Source organism: Centroberyx affinis, unplaced genomic scaffold, assembly GCF_046629955.1.
Source record: "Centroberyx affinis isolate AG114_WGS23_722 - 3 ecotype Tasmania unplaced genomic scaffold, CSIRO-AGI_Caff_v1 ptg000489l_1, whole genome shotgun sequence".
NCBI classification, from domain to species: Eukaryota; Metazoa; Chordata; class Actinopteri; order Beryciformes; family Berycidae; genus Centroberyx; species Centroberyx affinis.
In genome coordinates this window covers 101,070-119,311 of record NW_027279143.1, presented here as the reverse complement: position 1 = coordinate 119,311, position 18,242 = coordinate 101,070, and the positions used below count along the sequence as shown (strand labels likewise).

Below are 18,242 nucleotides of genomic sequence, written 5' to 3'. Positions count from 1 at the left end.
AAAGGAGGGAGGGAGAAAAAAAAACTCTCCCTGGGTTTGTAGAATTATTTCTGCTGCGCCACAAGTTGAGAAACGTTTCGCCTCTCTGTCAGGGGAATGGAACTGATTTTTATTCACAATCTGCCTGGCTTGATTGTCAAAAATGTATTTACAGCTATCAATCCAAGTCATAACAAAGCCAAATGCATCACATAGCTTGAAAACTATTTCTCTAGTTCACCAGAAAATCCGTTCCATAAAACTGTATTTCAGTGTGGAACCAACGTTGTTGTACTGCATGCAGGGCTTCCTTCATGAGAGAAACAAACCTAGAAAATCTAAACTAGAAAACAGCTGACCATGTTAACTTTGATACAGAAACAAGTGACGCAGTATTCGCAGTTGGAAATCAAAGCACTTCATCGCCATATTACACAGAGTAATAAGGAATTTATTTCTTTGCACATACCACTGAGACGCATACGTGGTCTACACATAACATTTACGTGTGACATGCTGCATATCGGTAGAACAGGGGCAGCTGCAGTGCAGTCTTGCGCTGGCGGGGGTTGAGCGGAGCGCTCTGATCAACCATCAATCTCTATTGGTGGATATTCACAATAAATACTGTATGAGGTTGGTGACCTCAACCTACCTATGCAAGTCCTCCTACTCCTATGCAATTTTATGAAGCAGAAAATATGAGCCATTCGCATCGACTAGCCACCAAGCAATCTGCTGGGTTGCATTTAACTGCATTCTACTGGTGAAAACCATCACATTAGCTACCTTCAAAGTGCAAGATTTGACTTGCTGGCACTTTGAACTTTTTTCTGAAAGTAAACAAACAGCTAAGAAAGTTGTGTGTTCTAAAACATACCGTAGGTTATATGAATGAATCCATACTGAATGCTATCAGCCAATTTTCTGATTCTAAGTTAAGCCACATGTTGAGGGACGGACGTTAAAGGACACTACCTGCAACCTTGGTCAACCTTCCTAACCACTAGGCCACGATGCTGCCCCTAGATGCCAAATGTTACAATCTCTGAGAATAGTAAATGGGCCACACTAACAATAGCTCTATTCACACAATGACCAGGGCCTCTATTCCTTCAGGGAAATGAAGATGATATTTGTAAAATCTGGGCCTACCCATTTCTAATCTACAATGCACTTTTGGTGGTAAGCCAAGGTCTCCTTCAGCCATTGCCCTGCCGTCTCTCCCTCTCTCTCTCTCTCTTGCTGTGCTTCACTTGGTTCTACTGCCCCCGTCTATCCAAATCATGGAGACAAACGCCTGCTGCCCAACTGGTTTGTCTCACTGTCTGTCAAACTCTGAGGATACTGTAGTCCCCCTCACCTGCCTCTGGTGGTGAGAAAGCGAGGCCTTGATACTGATGCCTGTGCTTGTTCACTAATACGTCCCCTTCATTCTTCCTTTTTTTTTTCTTCAGCTTTCCTAATCAGGCACTGAGTAATCCCATTTGATAGTGCCACACAAAGCCATGGGTTCTGGGGAAATCTGTGCTATAGCTACTATATTTCCCGCATTTCAAGACGAAAAATAGTGAGAAGCGAATTCAAACGAATTAATTTGAATGAGGCCCAGTGTACTTTGTTGTACACGATGAATAGCCAATCGCCTCCACCAGAGGTAATTCAGAGTTCACAGCCTACGTGCTCAGAGTGGTACTTAGCCCATCTGTCATAAAATGCACTGGGGAATTATACAGAATATGGCTTTTGACAGGGGAGGAATGTATGGTTTCATCCCAGTACAAATCACATAAGCAGCATGATAGATCATTTTTTATTTATCTATTTTGGCCCAATGAACCTACTGCTCTGGCATCTATACAAGGAAGCAATAAATTAAACAGTTGACGCCGAAAGCAAGGGAGTGCAAATGAGGAGAAAATGAGAGAAATCTTGGGAGTGTAGAGGAACTTTTGTAACAAATCAAAGTTTTTACTTGAAGCTGAGCTTGCTTGGGTAGACCTATCCATGCCAAGTGTATGTTTGAGTTGGAAGTTACTGCTGTTGAAAGAAGGCTCTTACCATCATGAATTAATATCAATCGTGCCTATGTTCCCCAAGTCACGGCAATGCAGAGAGGTGAGAGGAGAGAACAGAGCACTTATCTCTAAGTAAAAAATGCGATATTGTACTTCCTGAACATTTGATTAACCATCCACTTGAAAAAAACAGAAAGAAACAAGCCTAAACATCAGCCTTCGACAAAACCTCAATAAGCAAGAAGAAAAAACTCCTATTTGGGAGTTTAACTTTTCAGTGTTGGAAAAAACTTGAGAAATTTTATGTAACTGTTACACTCCTAAATTCAGAAAACTTGGTCACAGCACACAGTAGCATTGTAGTTGAAGCCCCCTGCCGTCCCCCAAGCTCTCCCTTTTCCCATCAAAATACAGTAGAGTTGAGTCAAGGGTCAAGAACAAACTATACTGCAGGAGAGGCGTGCATTTTTGTGCAGATAAGCCCTCTCCAGATGCACTTTGGATGCCCGAGACACATGCTAATGTTAGGTATAAAGGGGCCACACAGACAGACAGAATCAGAATCAGAGACCTGTACAGGAGAGTCCAGGCAGTAACTGGATTAGCCCTTTATTATTCAGCAGAGAGAATTTGGTTAGCTGCGTTTCCAAAGAGGTAAGGCTTATGACGTGTTTTAAGTATAGATTAAGGAGGTCAGTTTGCGGTCACTGCCAAACGTGAGAGCCCTATCAAAACTCCCAAGGTGGCTGACCAGGAGCATAGCTCAGCAACTACAGCAACTACCAACCAATAGCTGTTGGCCATATACTGTATATTTGTGTATATACATGGTCTGCTTCTGAACTACCTCGAAACTATGTCAACAAAAAGATATAACTGCAACAGCTCTGTTTGGGGGAGGATCTAGAAATTTGTTATGCCAAAAGGAAAAAAAAGAAAAAACTCCTCACAAGACGAAAGTAATGATCCATATTCATACCAGCGAATAAGAGGGCATCGATTACTATGAGTTAACTGTTTACTTCCTGCTTACTAACGGCATACTTACTGCGTACTTAACACTTACTAACAAACACAAAATGAAAATATATGTTAGCGTATACTGTGATATTAATAATGTCCACGACCTTTCTGTTACAACAATGAAGAGAGCAGAATAAATATTCAAAAGAAGAACGATGCAAAATACAAATATATAAAAAGATATTCTGAGGTGAGTTTCATTGAAAAAGTCACAATAATTACAGTAGTAGAGTTGAATAAATTATTGTGTCAGTTAAAGCAAAAATTTGATAATGACATGGATAACAAAATTCACAGACAACATCACAAAGTAAGACAACATTTCTCACTTGTTCATTTACTCCTCGTATTGAGAGAGAAACAAATACGCTAAACGCCGACTTGTTCTGTCAAAGAAATTTCACTCCAACCTTATTTCTGACTTTGTGACAACATTATGTCATAAGGCCAGCTTCAAATTTGGAATAGAATTGTGCGATGAGCATACCGTCTACGTTACATTACCAAAATGGCGGCCACACCATGTCAAATACTGCTGACACAAATGGCGTGATGCACTAGAACGAATGTATTTCAGGTCCCTTACCTTGAGACAAATCTGGTCTGGGAGCGGCAGGGAGGGGTCGCTGGGACCTGGGTTGGCTGGATGGGAGCGCCATCTTAACGGGGCCGACGTACTCGACATATGTCCCCGGGAAGTCGCCTCTCTGCTTGGTGCGTTCGTTGTAGCCCAGGAGCCAGCCCAGGCGCTCCGGCTGCTCCACACACCCCTCCTGGTAGCTCTCCATGGACAGCAGAGAGGCCTTGCTGACCGTCAGCAGGTCTCCAGGCTGCAGATCCAAGTCCTCCTCCTGGTCCTTGGTGAATGCGTAGAGGGCACGGTACTGGAAACCCTCCGCCGCCATTTTGAAAGGCAAGCAAAAATCAAAATGGCCGCCGAAAAGAGGATTAGATGGTGGACCCTGAGTCCCAATGCAACAATAGGGTACGGCTATACAGAAATTCCCCTTAGAAACCAAAAAGAGTGTTGATCGATTTTAATCTGGGGGAGTGGTGGTGGAGGTACGGTGGCTTGGGGGGCGGAGGGGGAGTCACCCAAAGCTTAGAAGCATTTCCAAAATAAGATAAGGTGGCGTGCTGCTGCCGTCACGTCTGCTGCGGCAGCGGTTTCAGACCTGACCGGTGTTGGTGGACTGGAGCACTTTCCTCAGCTTGATACCCCGGTTGAGCCAAATGATGGAGCAGAGGGAGAGCGTTGGCAACATGCTCTTTCAAGCGGCAAAAACCTGCTGGCTGGGTGCTGTAGGAGCAGCCTTGTAGAAGACTAGCCAGCCGAGGGCCCTGCGTTGTTGGCTCTCCACGGTCAAACGAAGGGGTCTGATTGGAGGACGAGTGGCCGAGTGGGAAGATCTTTAATCCTCTTCGGTTCTTTCAAGCTCCCACATGTTCTGGACAGGGATTATGACCAACCTGCACGACATAAAGCCAAAAAAATGAAATAGAGAGAAAAAAGGAAAATTATTTCAAATAAGTCTGAAAGGTCACAATAATACGGACTAAAATTGTAAAAAAGAACAATTATTGTCATTAAAGGCGTTTGCTATTCGATAAATATTCGATAAATAGACATATGTGAAGCGGCGCATATCTGTGTGAACCGAAGCTTAAAGCGGAGCATGAAAATGGCGAACTGCGGCAGCTCCATGCATTTGTGCAGTCTTCGGTTGGGATAGAGGGATCGGATGATGCTGCTGCGTCATAACCAACAGCAGACTGGGTCCCTGGACAGGAGCCTCCATTCCCTCCACTCTACATTCACACACTCACAGCCTTAACTGACGCATCACTGTTTCCACAGGAACAGGAACTTTCACAGGGAAATAAATGTCCCTTCAACTTACAAAACACCTTGCACGATTAGCAGTATCTGAACAAATTCATGCAAAAGCGGCGAAAAAACGTGTTCGCAGAATGAGCACGCAAAGAAAGCGAAGACCTGCAATACGGCTGTTGAGCAACCAGAATTTTGAAACATGCAGAACCCTTTGCAACAGTTCCCTCTCTGTAGGAAAGAAAAAAGGCTCTGCTTTGTTCCCTCACAAATGTTTTTGGGTGCATTCTCTGAAAGTAGATAAATCGTACCAAAACTATTCCAGGTGAGAATCCTGAATGGACAATCAACTGAACAACCAAAGCTGGGAACAATATTATAAAGTCCCACTTAAAAGCAAACGTTTTTGATGCATAAATTCACACCAGTTTGAGTCAATCTTTATCATGGTATCTATAGACGGGAAAAAGGTCACCCATGGACCCATAATGGTATATTCTCTGTTAAAGATGATAAAGATGCAAGGCCCAATAAAACGTCAAGCATAAGTTCCCAATTATTACTGTATAATAAAATCGATAACATAACAATTTCAAAAAGAGACGTTACATTTACGTAATGGGTTCTAGCAAATACATTTCATAGAATTCAAGAGAGACACCATTCGAAAAATCCTTATTTCAAGGGTTCAAAACACTGGACTTTTATACTCAAAGCAAAATACAGAAAAATCATGTACCTTTTCCTTTGCCATCTGAGACTTGAATGAGTGAGGAAACAAAATAAAAAAAGCTACTACGGTAAGTTCAATTTCAAAATGGCAACTATGCTGACAGAAAGAGAGATGACAGAGAGAGACAGAGAGAGAGAGAAGAAGAGAGAGAGAGATTAGGGTTTTCAGATTAAGTTCGGTATCTGTGGTCTGTGGAGCAACCAATGACAATGGTTCTGTTAACCTCTCTGGACTGGATGAAGGGATGGCAGTGAGGAAACGAGAGAGGCAGAGAGAGAAGGTGAAAGGGACAGAAAAGTGGATGGAGTGTTGGTCTTCTATGTCAGGAATAAGGAGCTATATGGGGCCATTTGTCGAAATGTCCAGATCAAAATAAGCATAGGCCTGGTTTGTGAGGCCCGATGTTGTGCAATCATTTCGAATACGTTCATCAATGGAGTATGTTTCGAGTGATGCATTGCTGGAGCTAAAATAAAATTAAATGAGAGTAAAAAATTAAACCTTAACCTCGGTGGCGCATATTTGAATGCAGGACTGCATGCATTCGAACCTTAGTCTAGATCATCCTCTCTCCCCCACGACATTCGGAAAGCGAACGAACATTCACTGCGAACCTTCGTGAGTTAGAATATCATCATTTTGCAAAAGATTTAAGAGTTATCGTGATAACAGGATGCAGCAGAGTGCAACACTCACCCCACTTTTGGTTCAGAGAGAAGCCGGACAGGCTCAGCCAGACTCTCGGTCCAACATCCTTCGAGTCGAGAAGCAAGAGGTGCCAGGCTAGACACGTGGCACTGGCATACCCAACCACAGCCCGCAATCCTCACACCACCATAACCCCCCCCCAACCCTCAACCTCCCTCCCTTCCTCTCTCCACCTGCTCTTCAACCCCCCCACACACACACAGAGTCCTGCCTCCAACTGACACCACCCCCCCCCCGTCCTCACCCAGCGAAAAAGTCCAGTCGTTTTTCCACTTGCCATTTTTTATTTGTTTATAGTCACAGCGTTGGTGCTGAAAAGAGGAAAAAACAGGAGGAAGATGAAGAAGTAGAAAAAGAAGTGCGCAATGGGCACTTTGGTTCAGCGGTCCTCTTTTATTATTTTGTTCCGGAGCAGAAAAAGTGTTGCAACTCGTACGAGGTGAGAGAAGAATCATCTCTGTTGCAGTCCTGGTCTGATAGTGTTGGAGTAGCTCACAATTCAGGGCAGCAGTAGCAGCTGGCAAGCTCTCCGTCACTGGATCCATCCCTTTTTTAAGACTTTTTATTCAGTCAGAGAAGAGAGCGAGAGAAAGAACTGAAAAAAACAGAGTGAGAGAGAGAGAGAGACGGAGCACTTTGCTATCAGCAGAGTCCAAACGGCTGAGGGAGACCACAGGAAAATAATTAATGAATAGGCAGCAAGTAACTCACTGTTGCTAGAGAGAGGGAAAGCTAATCCTGCGCTGCCATTGGCTGCTGCTCTGGCCATGTGCTCCCGAGTCACCAGAGAAGCCGGGCAAATCAAGGAAATGTTCTAATATTAGAAAATGTATCTAGGCAGTGATCAAACATCTGACCCAAACATCTCCACCTTTTTCCACACACTTGACTTTTTTCATCTTAACATCCTTGATGATTGCTCATCATCTTTGATGATATGGCAGTAAAAATGAAATTACATTGCCTAAGGATAAAGATTAAAAAAATAACATGGAAAAAATGAAGACTATATGTGACTGGTGAAAATTCCATGAGTCATGCTCGAGTAATGCAATGGGATGAAAGAAGTGTTTTTCACAGTCAACAATCAAAATGATGCATAAAAAGAAAAAATATTAAATATAACATTTATGATATTGTAACATCTTCACAAACTATGAAAAAACCTCAATGAAGAAGATTTCACTCAAAAGTACTGGCGCTTCACATACTAGTAAAATACTGCAAGATCAGGTAAATAAATAATTACCATGAAATATAATATAATGCAGTTATTCAAAACCATACACTCTAAAAAAGGATGGGTCATTTTCTGTGTGTCTTCTTTGGGACAACATATATTTGTGTTATTTTTCAACACAAGATATATTGATAACAACATGTGTTTTGTTAAAATGTATTCCCATTAATATTGCCCATCTTGCATTAAAATAACAAATATATGTTGTCCCAGAGGAGACAGGCAGATGTGTTTAAATGTCACATCCTTTTTTAGAGTGTATGAGATGGGACACTACTTTCACAGTCACTATTAGTCATTATTTCCCCGGTTCAGTTCGAGCATTGAGCCAAGTCTATCACAAGATCCATAATCATATGTGTTATTAACTTTACAGACCTGGCCATCTTGTTCAACTATGGAGAGTAGTGAGACCTAGATTTAACTCAAAATGGCATCTAGATTTCACCCTGCTGTCTGCAGACTTCAAATGCCTCTTGATGTGTTTAGTCAGCCAGTATAGCCCTGACCCATTCATTATACACCAGTATCCAGAATTCAAAATGGCAAATAAGCAGATAGGCTATTCAGAGCATAACTAACACATTTAAATTCAAAGAGTTACTACTATTGCTACCAACACCAATGTACCAATTATTTATTTATTTATTCATTTATTTATTTATTTATTTTGTTTTTTTGTTCATCTCATTTTAGCCTAACTGTACTTGCTGTATTTTTGAACTTGGCTCATTTGAACTGTCTTCTGGGTAAATCGTAAGTTAAATTTCCATCTCATGTACACCTTACAAACTATTTTATATGTTTTTTTTATTGCATAGGTTTTTTAACCAATATATCCATATGTGTGTGTGTGTCTATTTATTTATATTCAGTATTTTGTATATTATGTAAAACATATATTACATATTTAATTTTATACATATTAGATATTCTACCACCACAGACCACAGTTGCAGTTCACTTCCATTCTCAATCTATCAACCGTCTATCAGCGACCAATGCAGATGAACAAATCTGACTTGAGACCTGAGGGTGTGTTGTACATCATTTTTCACTCTTCTCCATACCATAACATCAATCCTGACTTTTTTTTAGATACATAAACAATTACTTCTATGTAGGTCAATGTTAAATTAGGTGAACCCATAATTTTTCTGCTGTATCTTTCAGCAATCAGAAAGCAGGCTTGTCTTTGCAAATCCAGTCCAGATATATAGTGCCCCAAGGATGTATGTGACATTTGAAAAATTCAAAAAGAGCTCAAGTGTTGGCTGAAAGAATGTAGAGTTTTAGCTCATATGCTATTTTTAAATGGATAAATTGGGCAAAATTTAAGCTTACACATAGCTCTATGCCTCTTTGAACTGGGTCAGGGAATCAGCTGGTGTTCACTGATTCCATAAAAACAAAACTAAAGCTTTAAATTATATAGGCCAGTTTCCTATTGTCTTAAAACAACTTCCATTAAGATAAATTAGGCTAATACATAATGTGGAATTTTGACATTTGGGTGGACTTGCAATTATTGCTTTAAAGTTTGTGTCTATCCTGGCCCTTTCCAGCACTGCTGGTGAGGAGCTGAGCAGAGCCACCACGCATGCAGCCTGGCCCGCGGCCATCTGTCCACATGGAACTGAAAAATCTACTGCGCCACAGGCAGGGAGGATAGGCCAACAGTAGAGGAGCTTGAGAGGGCTTGTTTTTTAGCCTAAAATCGAGACCTATAGGCATTACATGATTTCAGTTTCACCTAAATTCTATCTGTCCATAATGAAACTGAAAATCCTACTTTGCCACATAGAAAGATCTGCTACGAAGATTATGTAGCATTTGAGATTACAGAGATCTGAAAAGTCTGTACAATGTAGCAGAGCGGTTAGGGACTATTGAATTCTTTCACTAAAATCAAGATGAGGCATCTCAACACTTCAGCTAATTTAAAAGTCAGCCTTAAGTCCTTATGCCCACATTGTAAAGTTAGAATATTTTACTGCAGCACAGACAGCAAACTGGATAAATACACTCTGCAGCAGTTGAAAATACAGTGAGCCGTTTTGCTGCATCGTTAGTATGTAGTTAAGTGGTTAGTAAGCATCCTACTTGTTGCTCTCTTCCATCACTTAAGGAGTGATGACACCCTCCCAGATAACAGCATTCCTCTTGCTTACAAAAACAATATCCATCAACCCCTCACAATAATGAGCATAAGGTTGAAGATGTTCTGTAACTCCACCCCCCAGCTCTACCTAGCCTAAACATGAAAATATGCAAATAACATACGGCAGCCTCTACTACAACGCATGGAAATAACAGTCTAATCAAATACTAACCCTACTACTAGAGCCAGAGATGAACATGGAACTGGTTTTCACTTTGTGAGTAATACAATAAGAAATAACAAATTCAAAGTGGCTCCTACAGCAAATTAATTTAACTAGTCAAGTAAAGGGTGAAATTATTTGAACCCTGTTCTGTCTAGCTTTCTGACGATCTATCCAATCACATTCTGATACCTTAAAGGCATGTTTTACAACTGAATATTCCGTACAAATAAGCAAAGCTTTTTCAAGAATTGTTGCAACCACTACAGAAAAGCAGCTTGGTGGCATCAGTCAAGAAAGTGACAGCAACGGCATTCACATGTTCCACAAAACACCGGGAAGACGACTCCTATCATCACTTGGTATCTACTGATCATATCTGGGACAGAGGTTTCAAAAATCTGTATTACAATCAGATTTATGCCCAGTGCATTGTGTCCGACTAGAGACAGGTTTCTTTGTGGGTGAGTGTATCAGAGTAACCCTTCTTGATTTCATGTATGTACACATTTGTCCCTTGGAAAGTTTAGATCCTACTTTGGTTTGCCAGTAGATGTTTGGTTTCTTGGGTAAGAATCCAGGTTCAGAGTCTACAGCATTGCAGCGGAGCTAAGTCTAAACTTGCCTTAAAGCAGTATTCTATTACTATTTTGATCAAATAACTCCATTTCAGTTATTGTGGCTGAGCTTAAGTGGGTCCTCTGGCTGAAGGACATCTAACAAAAATAACTATCGAAGAATAAACTGTGTCTGGAAGAACCTGAAGTTAGCTTACTTTTCATTTAAGACACTTGGCATTTTGACAAAGCTGTGCTTTTGTGCAGGTTTTAATGAAACAAGCCCTGGAAGTCATTTAAGACATTTAAAAGAATAATGGAGGCTTTGCCACAAGTCATGCTTTACATTGATCAAGCAGTGGAGGATTGACATTTGGTTACATAATACTGGATTCAGTAATTACAGGAGAGGGTCTCCACACAGCTGAGTGGTTTGGCTTATTACACAAGTGGCACAATTTCCATTAACTACATCTATGATGCATGCAAAATCCTCAAACCTAAGATGTAACACACATCATATTAGGACTGTAAGTATATTAGGCCAACAAATCCTCCTCGTTACATAGCCTACTACAGTATGGAGTGAATTACAATGTAACAGCATGTCATTACACAGAGACGCTGAGCTGTAGCTATTAATGTATGAAGTCAACATAAATGTAACCTATTTACTGAGTGTATATAGCTCATTTTATATTCCATACACACTACACATGTTCAGCATATTTTTAGTATTTAATTCTTGCAGTGCAACTCCAGTCAAAGCCCAACAACCCATGTACTTTTTGAAATTGTTACATCTCACATTAAACATGTCAGCACTGCTAAAGCACTGCTACAAAGTGTTCAAAACGTTAGTGGATTTAAAGAGGCCATGTCACTTTAATTCTGCATAAACTGAAAACTTTAGGAGCTTTTGGTAACACTGTCTTAAAGTACTCCGTACCATCGTTTGAGAATATATCGAGAATAAGTATAAGAAGTCAATAAAATAATGCAACGCTGGGGCAACTTTAGAAAATGAACGTTACAGTAACGGGTTTAGGATTTGATACACGTCAACTGTCGACAAGCCCAGAGTTCCTTGAAACACGCTGCAAATAATGCAATTAATGTCGCATTTGGGTGCAACAAGTAATGTGAAAAAAACATCAACAACACTTTCTTGTATTGAAACTTTATCTGAAACTAGGGCACAAGTCAACAGCGCGGAGTTGCTTGCGCTGGGCACACTTGCAGCGCTTCCACCATTTTCCAGTACAGTGGCTGCCTGGCTGTACTGGAAATGTGCAATAACTTGGAAAAACTCACCCGCAGATATTTCTTGACTCTTCTCACTTTTGGCTGCGGCGCTTCAACACTTCGAAGTAGCAGATAACGTTAGTGTTGTGCATTATCTGTGAACGATAACTTCCCGGGATGCATTCAACTAGTATCAAACCCTCTGTTCACTTCTTGCTTCGCCTTCTTTCTCTCTCTCTTTCTTTCTTTTACCGTACATAACTCCCTGCTCCCCTACACAGCCATTTTCCAGCACAGCACGGCGCAGGAAAGGAGAGTGCGTGGGAACTAATATGAAGAGCGCGGAAACACACGAAGCCAGTCGGAAAAGCCCGAGCGGCTGCAGAGGGGTCACTGAATGGCTTCGGCCCATAATGGAAATTTGACCCCAGCAATCATAAGCTATAGGCCTACTTTTTCCAACCAGATATTTTGAGCTCTCTTTTATTGCAAAGAATGCAGTTCATATGGAAACAAAATACTCAACCATAAATCCTTGTCTAATCCCATGTATGGGGCATTTCACTGATGGTGGAGTTTTAAATTGCTATGATAGAGCTTCTGGTTTCCCTGTTAAGAAGTAAACAGTAGTATAGTGAAGATTACAGGGTGGCTGAGTGAGTAGAGAAGATTATTTTAACAGGGATGATAACGTTTTGCACTACTATTATTGTGTATTGAACATATACACTGGATGGAGAAAATGTTAGGGACATCTTCTTGATATTGAGTTGCAGCCCCTTTTGCACAATTTACATTTCAAGTGTCTCAAAGCTTAAAAATCCTTCTCTAACTTGTCTGCTTCTCTTTATCCACTTCTCATTTATGATTGGTAGTTTAATACGGGAAATCAATAAGAGATAATGGCTTTTACCTGGATTCACCTCATCAGTGTTCATGAAAAGTCTCTCTAATATTTTGTACATTCAGTGTAGATTATAGTCATCTAACAGCCTAACTAGTATTGACATGGATGGTGGGGCTCAGTACAACACTGTAGGAAGATGATTGCATATGGTCAAATAATCCAAGTCTGATCTGAATGTGCCACAAACTTGTAAAAATTGTTGTACAAGAGAAATAAGACAATAAGCCACACTTTGTAGTGCTGGATTTTGTAGTCCTCCGCGATTCATTTATTTCAAGCACTGTTAAGACAATAGAAAAACTGACAATGTCACACCAGTCTGCGCCAGATAGCCATGGTAGGAAATTCACAAAGACCAGTTATGTCATTTGGGGACACGGGGTGGGGTGGGGAGCAACAATTTTAACACACACACACACACAAACAAAATATGAAGAATGACAATTAAGCACCTGTGTGAAGATGTCCTCTTTATCACACGCTGGCAAAATCGTGGTGAGAAAGAGTTCTCTACGATGTTTCATATTGTTGTCCGATGCCAAACCAGTCCGGTGTGGACTTCTGCTGAGATCTCCTTTGTTTACCGAATCACGAAATGCACATTCTTCATAAAAAAGTAGAGAACATGATGCACCTCAGTGTAAAAGGTCTAGAGATACTATGATAACTGGAAGATAAAGGGTTGCAGAATAAAAAGACCAAATCCTAAGAACATAACATGGTGTATATTGCATCAGAAAATCCAGTGATAATCCCTCATAAACACATTGATTTTACTTTCTCCATCAAGTGAGATGAACAAGAGATTTATAAATTCTAATTCTAAGCCCCACTATCCGTAACATTACCACTGTTCAAGTGTTAGTATGTGCTAAATTCCCATATTGTCAGTTCCCTTAACCTCACAAAATACTGAAACATACACTCACTGAGGACTTTATTAGGAACACCTTACTAATACTGGGTAGGTATCAGCTTTCAGCTCAATGTCAACCGGCTACCAATGTGACATCCGCCTCAAGGTTTGACGTGTTGCATTCTGAGATGCTTTTCACATTTTTTACCCATTCTGATGTTTGATGTGAACATTAGCTGAAGCTGCTGACCTGTATCTGCATGATCTTATGCATTGCACTGCTGCCACATGATTTGCTGAATGGATAATTGCATGAATAAGCAGGTGTACAGGTGTTCCTAATAAAGTGCTCGGTGAGTGTATATTCCTTTATACCACTACCACACAGGACAGATTTTGCCTTATCGAACAATTACTTCGAAACAACAGAGTGGAAGCATTTTGGTTGCTGTTGACCCAAACAGTTGCTGAAGAAAACCATAAAAAAAGCTGGTTCCAAAAGGGAAAAAAAAAAAAAAAAATTAAACACATAGTTAAAAACCAAGCCCTATATGTTCACATCTCCTACCAAAACTCTCAAAACTCTCATCTTAAAGCTTGAATCGGTGATTAAACATCAAACCCAAGAATTCAAGACCTTTACTGAAGATGTTAATAAACTTCAAAAACTTTTCCAAATGGGTTACAAAAATGTGGGAATATTATTGGGATGTGAAGCATGCACATTCCTTCGAGGCCGATATCACAACAGGAAATTAAGATCACGCCACGTAAGTGACACTCCACATTATATCTATGAGTCCATCTTTAAGCTGATCTACCCTCACAAGGTCACTTTTAAAAACACCACCAACAGCTGTTATAAGGTCCACCATTGTTTATACAATATACATCAACAGCACAGGTTATTAGTACTGCAACAAGACTGTTTCCATATCAAAATATACAAAAGGAGACCATCTCTATCCATTCCTTCATCTATTCATCAGGGCTTCTGCTTGAATTCTGCCATTCCCTGCCATTCATGTTTTTTTTAATAATAATTTAACAGAAAACCATGACAAATCCACACATGTACACATATTTGCACTAAAATGTAAACATTCATTCATATTACACATCTTTTTCTAAAAAAAAAAAACAGCCAAGGGAGCCAGTTTGATTTCTGCATATGCTGTACAATTTTTGAATCCCACAGAGAAAGAGATCGTCCTGAAATATAAATGTGCTCTAACTGTTATACGGCTACTACAACTTGTGCAAACACTTCAGCTAGATTAGATTTGTAAGGAGAGGGAGGAGGCGGCTTGATCCAACAAGCAGGTAGATGATGATATAGGATGTTACAGGACAGAGACAACAGTCTTGTTTCAAAAGGTAGTCACACAGCTTTATCTACACACCTTTATGTGCAATGTTGATCACGCTATGATGTGAACCACTGGTAGAAGAGCTCCAATGAGTGTCAACACTGACGCACTTTTCTAAATGACTGACAGCACGCGGCACTAGTGCCCAGACATGCATGAAGGCTCTGAAGTTATGTACAACTACAGTACCTGTTTTAAATGGTTCCTATGGCTAAACCATGCTTTGGCACCACAGCTAGGTTCCCAAGTATTGTAATTTTGATATTCTTGTCCATTAAAATCTTTATACAAGGCCCGTGTTCAGAATCAGAAAGACTATGAGTACAAATGTTCACCACAACGATGTATATCATATTTCTTGTGAGAGGCAGCACAGAATATCTTCTGTAATTCTATAATACAGTACATACTGGAGGATAAACATTGTAATTCTGCTTGAAAGGCCCAATCTGAACACACAAAACAGCAGCCAGTTCCTGAAAGGCGTTCCCCTATGTAATGAAACATGGTATGATATAGACAGATGTCTCCTCCCCTTGTCTGCACCTACAGTAAAATCCACATCGGGAAGTTGTTCTGTGGGTTTCTGACTACTAATGCAACGGAGTGGCTGCATACAGTTTGTGCAATTCCTGAAACAAGAGTAGCTGAAGCATCAAGGCATTTTCAGCAACCAAAAACAAATTAGATGAGCATAAAAAAGTCATAAATAAGTTTCTTCATTTAAAACAAAATATTTACAAAATACATCAGTTACACAGTGATTTGAGAACCAAGAGAGAAGAAAAGCAACTGGGAAGTAAACAGTTTGGCAGTCATTATTCTGTTAACAGTGTGGTAGGATGCATATGTTACTGAAAAACATCTATTTTGTTCTTTCCTTTTTCTAGCAGTTGCTTGTGATGACTTGGGGCTTGGTCACAGTGGACACACATGCAAGGCCTTCAAATTTAAATACAGTAGCAGGTCAAAGACGGCATCTTCAGTTCTGAGTCTCTTTCCTGAGCGAGACTCTTCGTTGACCTATTATCCCTGTCACAGCGAAAAAACCTAAAACCCTTCTTTCTCTTTCGGCTTGGCTTTCTGCTGCGGCGCGCCCTGTGATCCTCTCCCCTCCGGCTCCAGACTGGAGTCCAACTGGGCCGAGTTGATCCAGGATGCCTTGAAGGCCTTGGGCTGCCTGACGGGAAGCGTGGGGCTCGGCGTCGCCTCTTTCTCTTCCAGGTCGTCGAAACTCACTTCCTGCACGGCCTCCTGTTTCTTGAAGGAGTCCCTCCGCTCCGACAGAGCCAGCTTCCTCATCACCACCACCTCTTTGGAGTGGCGGTTGCTGCTGCGGTGCTGCGGCGAGGCGGGGGAGCGGTGGTGCTCGTTACCACCACCGGCCGCATCCCGGTGGCCCCTCTGCCCTCCTATGTAGAGCCCATGACGCCCGTGCTCCCCGACGCACACAAACCCGGTGGCGGTGTCACCCTCCATGTCCTCCAGCCCCTCCCCCTCGGACAGCGGCACCTCCATGGTGTGCCGGCGGGTGGTGTAGGCCTTCTTGTCTCCGTGGTAACCGCCCGTCAGCTTCTCTCCCGACAGCTTCTCCGCTGACTGGACCCTCTTGAGGAGCGGCGAGCGTGGCGGCTCCGCACTACGGGGACGCACAGAGTGGCGGGCGATGGTTGGAGGGGACAGGGTCTTGCCATGGAAACCCTGCAGAGACTTGGGGTGATTGGGGAGACACGACGGAGAGCACTGGGGGGAGAGGGGCTGGGGAGGGGGGATGCAGGCCAGCGGGGAAGGTGGAATGCTGCTGGTGGACTTGCAGCGCCCAGCCTTGGTGTAGCGACCCAAGACATGGAGGGAGCTGGGACGGGCCTGTGGCACGGGGGAGTTGGGAGAGCTGGAGCAGGGAGAGGAACTCGAGTCTGGCAGAAAGGGAAAGAAACAAAACATAGGATGTATCAAACTGGATTTCATAATTTACATTTCCCTGTGAAAGGCTGGTAAAATTTAATGCAGAACATTGTTTAGCTTGTAGATTGACTCATATTTAAAAAAGAGCGATCTGAATATTAGAGAATGATAACAAGAAATAGCTCATGAAGTGCAACATCTTGGTTGGTCAACTTGAATATAAGTCAATGATGTCTGCAATGTCATATTAGGCAAAAAGAAGACTAAGAGCAACAATTATCATCCTTCTTTATCCAGCAGAGAGCAATATCGCCTCTCCTCCAGACTGTGGCACTGGCAGCAGGAGAGCATCAGGAGAGGCCCTGAGGAGCGGTCACATCCCAGATGCGAAAAGACAGGGAACAACAAAGGGAAAAGAAAAACCATTGAAAAACAGAGGGAGATCGACTGCACCCTTTTTGGGCTCGTCATCATCTCCCCTTTCTTTTTTAAACCAGGCTTCCCCCCCTGTAGACCAGCACTCAGCACATCGTCCTCTCTCACCTCCAGAGTGGTCAGGGGCAGGGGAGCGGCAGGGTGTGGACGGCCCAGGAGAGAGGCTCTGTGTGGGCGAGCCGGAGAGGCTATCGCTGGACGACTGGTGGAACCCTGAAGAGAAGCTGCGGCTGCTCTGCATGGGGGGAGGAGGCGTGTGCTTTGACAGCTTCTTCAAGATGCTACGCCGCCTGCTGCACAAGAGGAAATGGGTGTCAGGGTTGTGTTTGACCTGTCTAATATCTTGTTTTTTCACTTTTAACTTTCCCATGGCTACTGGGCCAGACTTTGCTAAGGCACTGGAGGTAAAACAAAGCCCAAAGAATAGAAAGAGAAGACTTCCACATACTTAGATCTATGCAATTTTCATTCTTATTAGTGGGATTTTGTTTTTACCTTCACCTCTTTCTTTTCTCTCATGAGTCTCTAAGGGACAATTGAAGGAAAAGCTCCAGATAGGTGTGATTTTAGAGTCCAAATGCAGTCTCAGCTTAAGTGTTGAGTCGCTTGTCATCTATCTAAAAACTATCACTTAGCCTCCAAATGAATATCATGAATACTGTATATCAAACAGGAACTGTGGGGCAGACTTCATCCTCTCCTCTTTTACCTGTCCTGTCCATCCTTCCTCTTGCTCTTCTTGCTGCGTCGGGCCATCTTGGCCTTGTAGCTGGTCTTTCTGGCAGGGCCAACCTTGATAGAGGTGTTCTCCAGTGCAGTAGTCTGCAGGGTCACCCTGTTACCACTCTGTTGAAAACACAGCACAACATGAACATCTGTTCACTGGGAAATTTGTTAGCATGAGAATTTAGCCGGGATACCAAAGTATGTGTACCCCATATCCTGATTATTTGGGGTCACTTTATGGCAATGTTTGGAATATTCTTTTATTTCATGTATACAGGAATATATTTATGAGCAAGATATGAAGGTCCAGCTTATCCCAGTAAACAGAATATGAGCTGTTATATGGAAACCACTCATATTGGAACCTGACCTTGAACAGTAGTTT

At 41.9% G+C, this 18,242-nt stretch overlaps 2 protein-coding genes across 3 annotated transcripts in view; both read right to left on the bottom strand.

Annotated features, from left to right (window-relative positions):
* The window catches only part of pik3r2 (phosphoinositide-3-kinase, regulatory subunit 2 (beta)), a 28,824-nt gene extending 16,885 nt beyond the window's left edge, over nt 1-11,939 (bottom strand). The window contains exons 1-2 of the mRNA XM_071517382.1: nt 11,728-11,939; nt 3,607-4,490 (exon numbers count right to left, since the gene is read on the bottom strand). Coding sequence (XP_071373483.1) covers nt 3,607-3,925 — 319 coding nt within the window. The 5' untranslated portion in view covers nt 3,926-4,490; nt 11,728-11,939. The remainder of the gene's footprint in view (nt 1-3,606; nt 4,491-11,727) is intronic.
* A 2,614-nt stretch (nt 11,940-14,553) lies between these two features.
* mast3a (microtubule associated serine/threonine kinase 3a) overlaps nt 14,554-18,242 on the bottom strand; it is a 31,577-nt gene continuing 27,888 nt past the window's right edge. Inside the window, exons 25-27 of one of the 2 annotated variants that reach the window (XM_071517391.1) lie at nt 17,841-17,977; nt 17,240-17,424; nt 14,554-16,707 (exon numbers count right to left, since the gene is read on the bottom strand). In XM_071517391.1, the coding sequence (XP_071373492.1) occupies nt 15,842-16,707; nt 17,240-17,424; nt 17,841-17,977 (1,188 nt within the window). In that variant the 3' untranslated portion in view covers nt 14,554-15,841. The remainder of the gene's footprint in view (nt 16,708-17,239; nt 17,425-17,840; nt 17,978-18,242) is intronic. The other variant, XM_071517392.1, reaches the window with a different exon arrangement.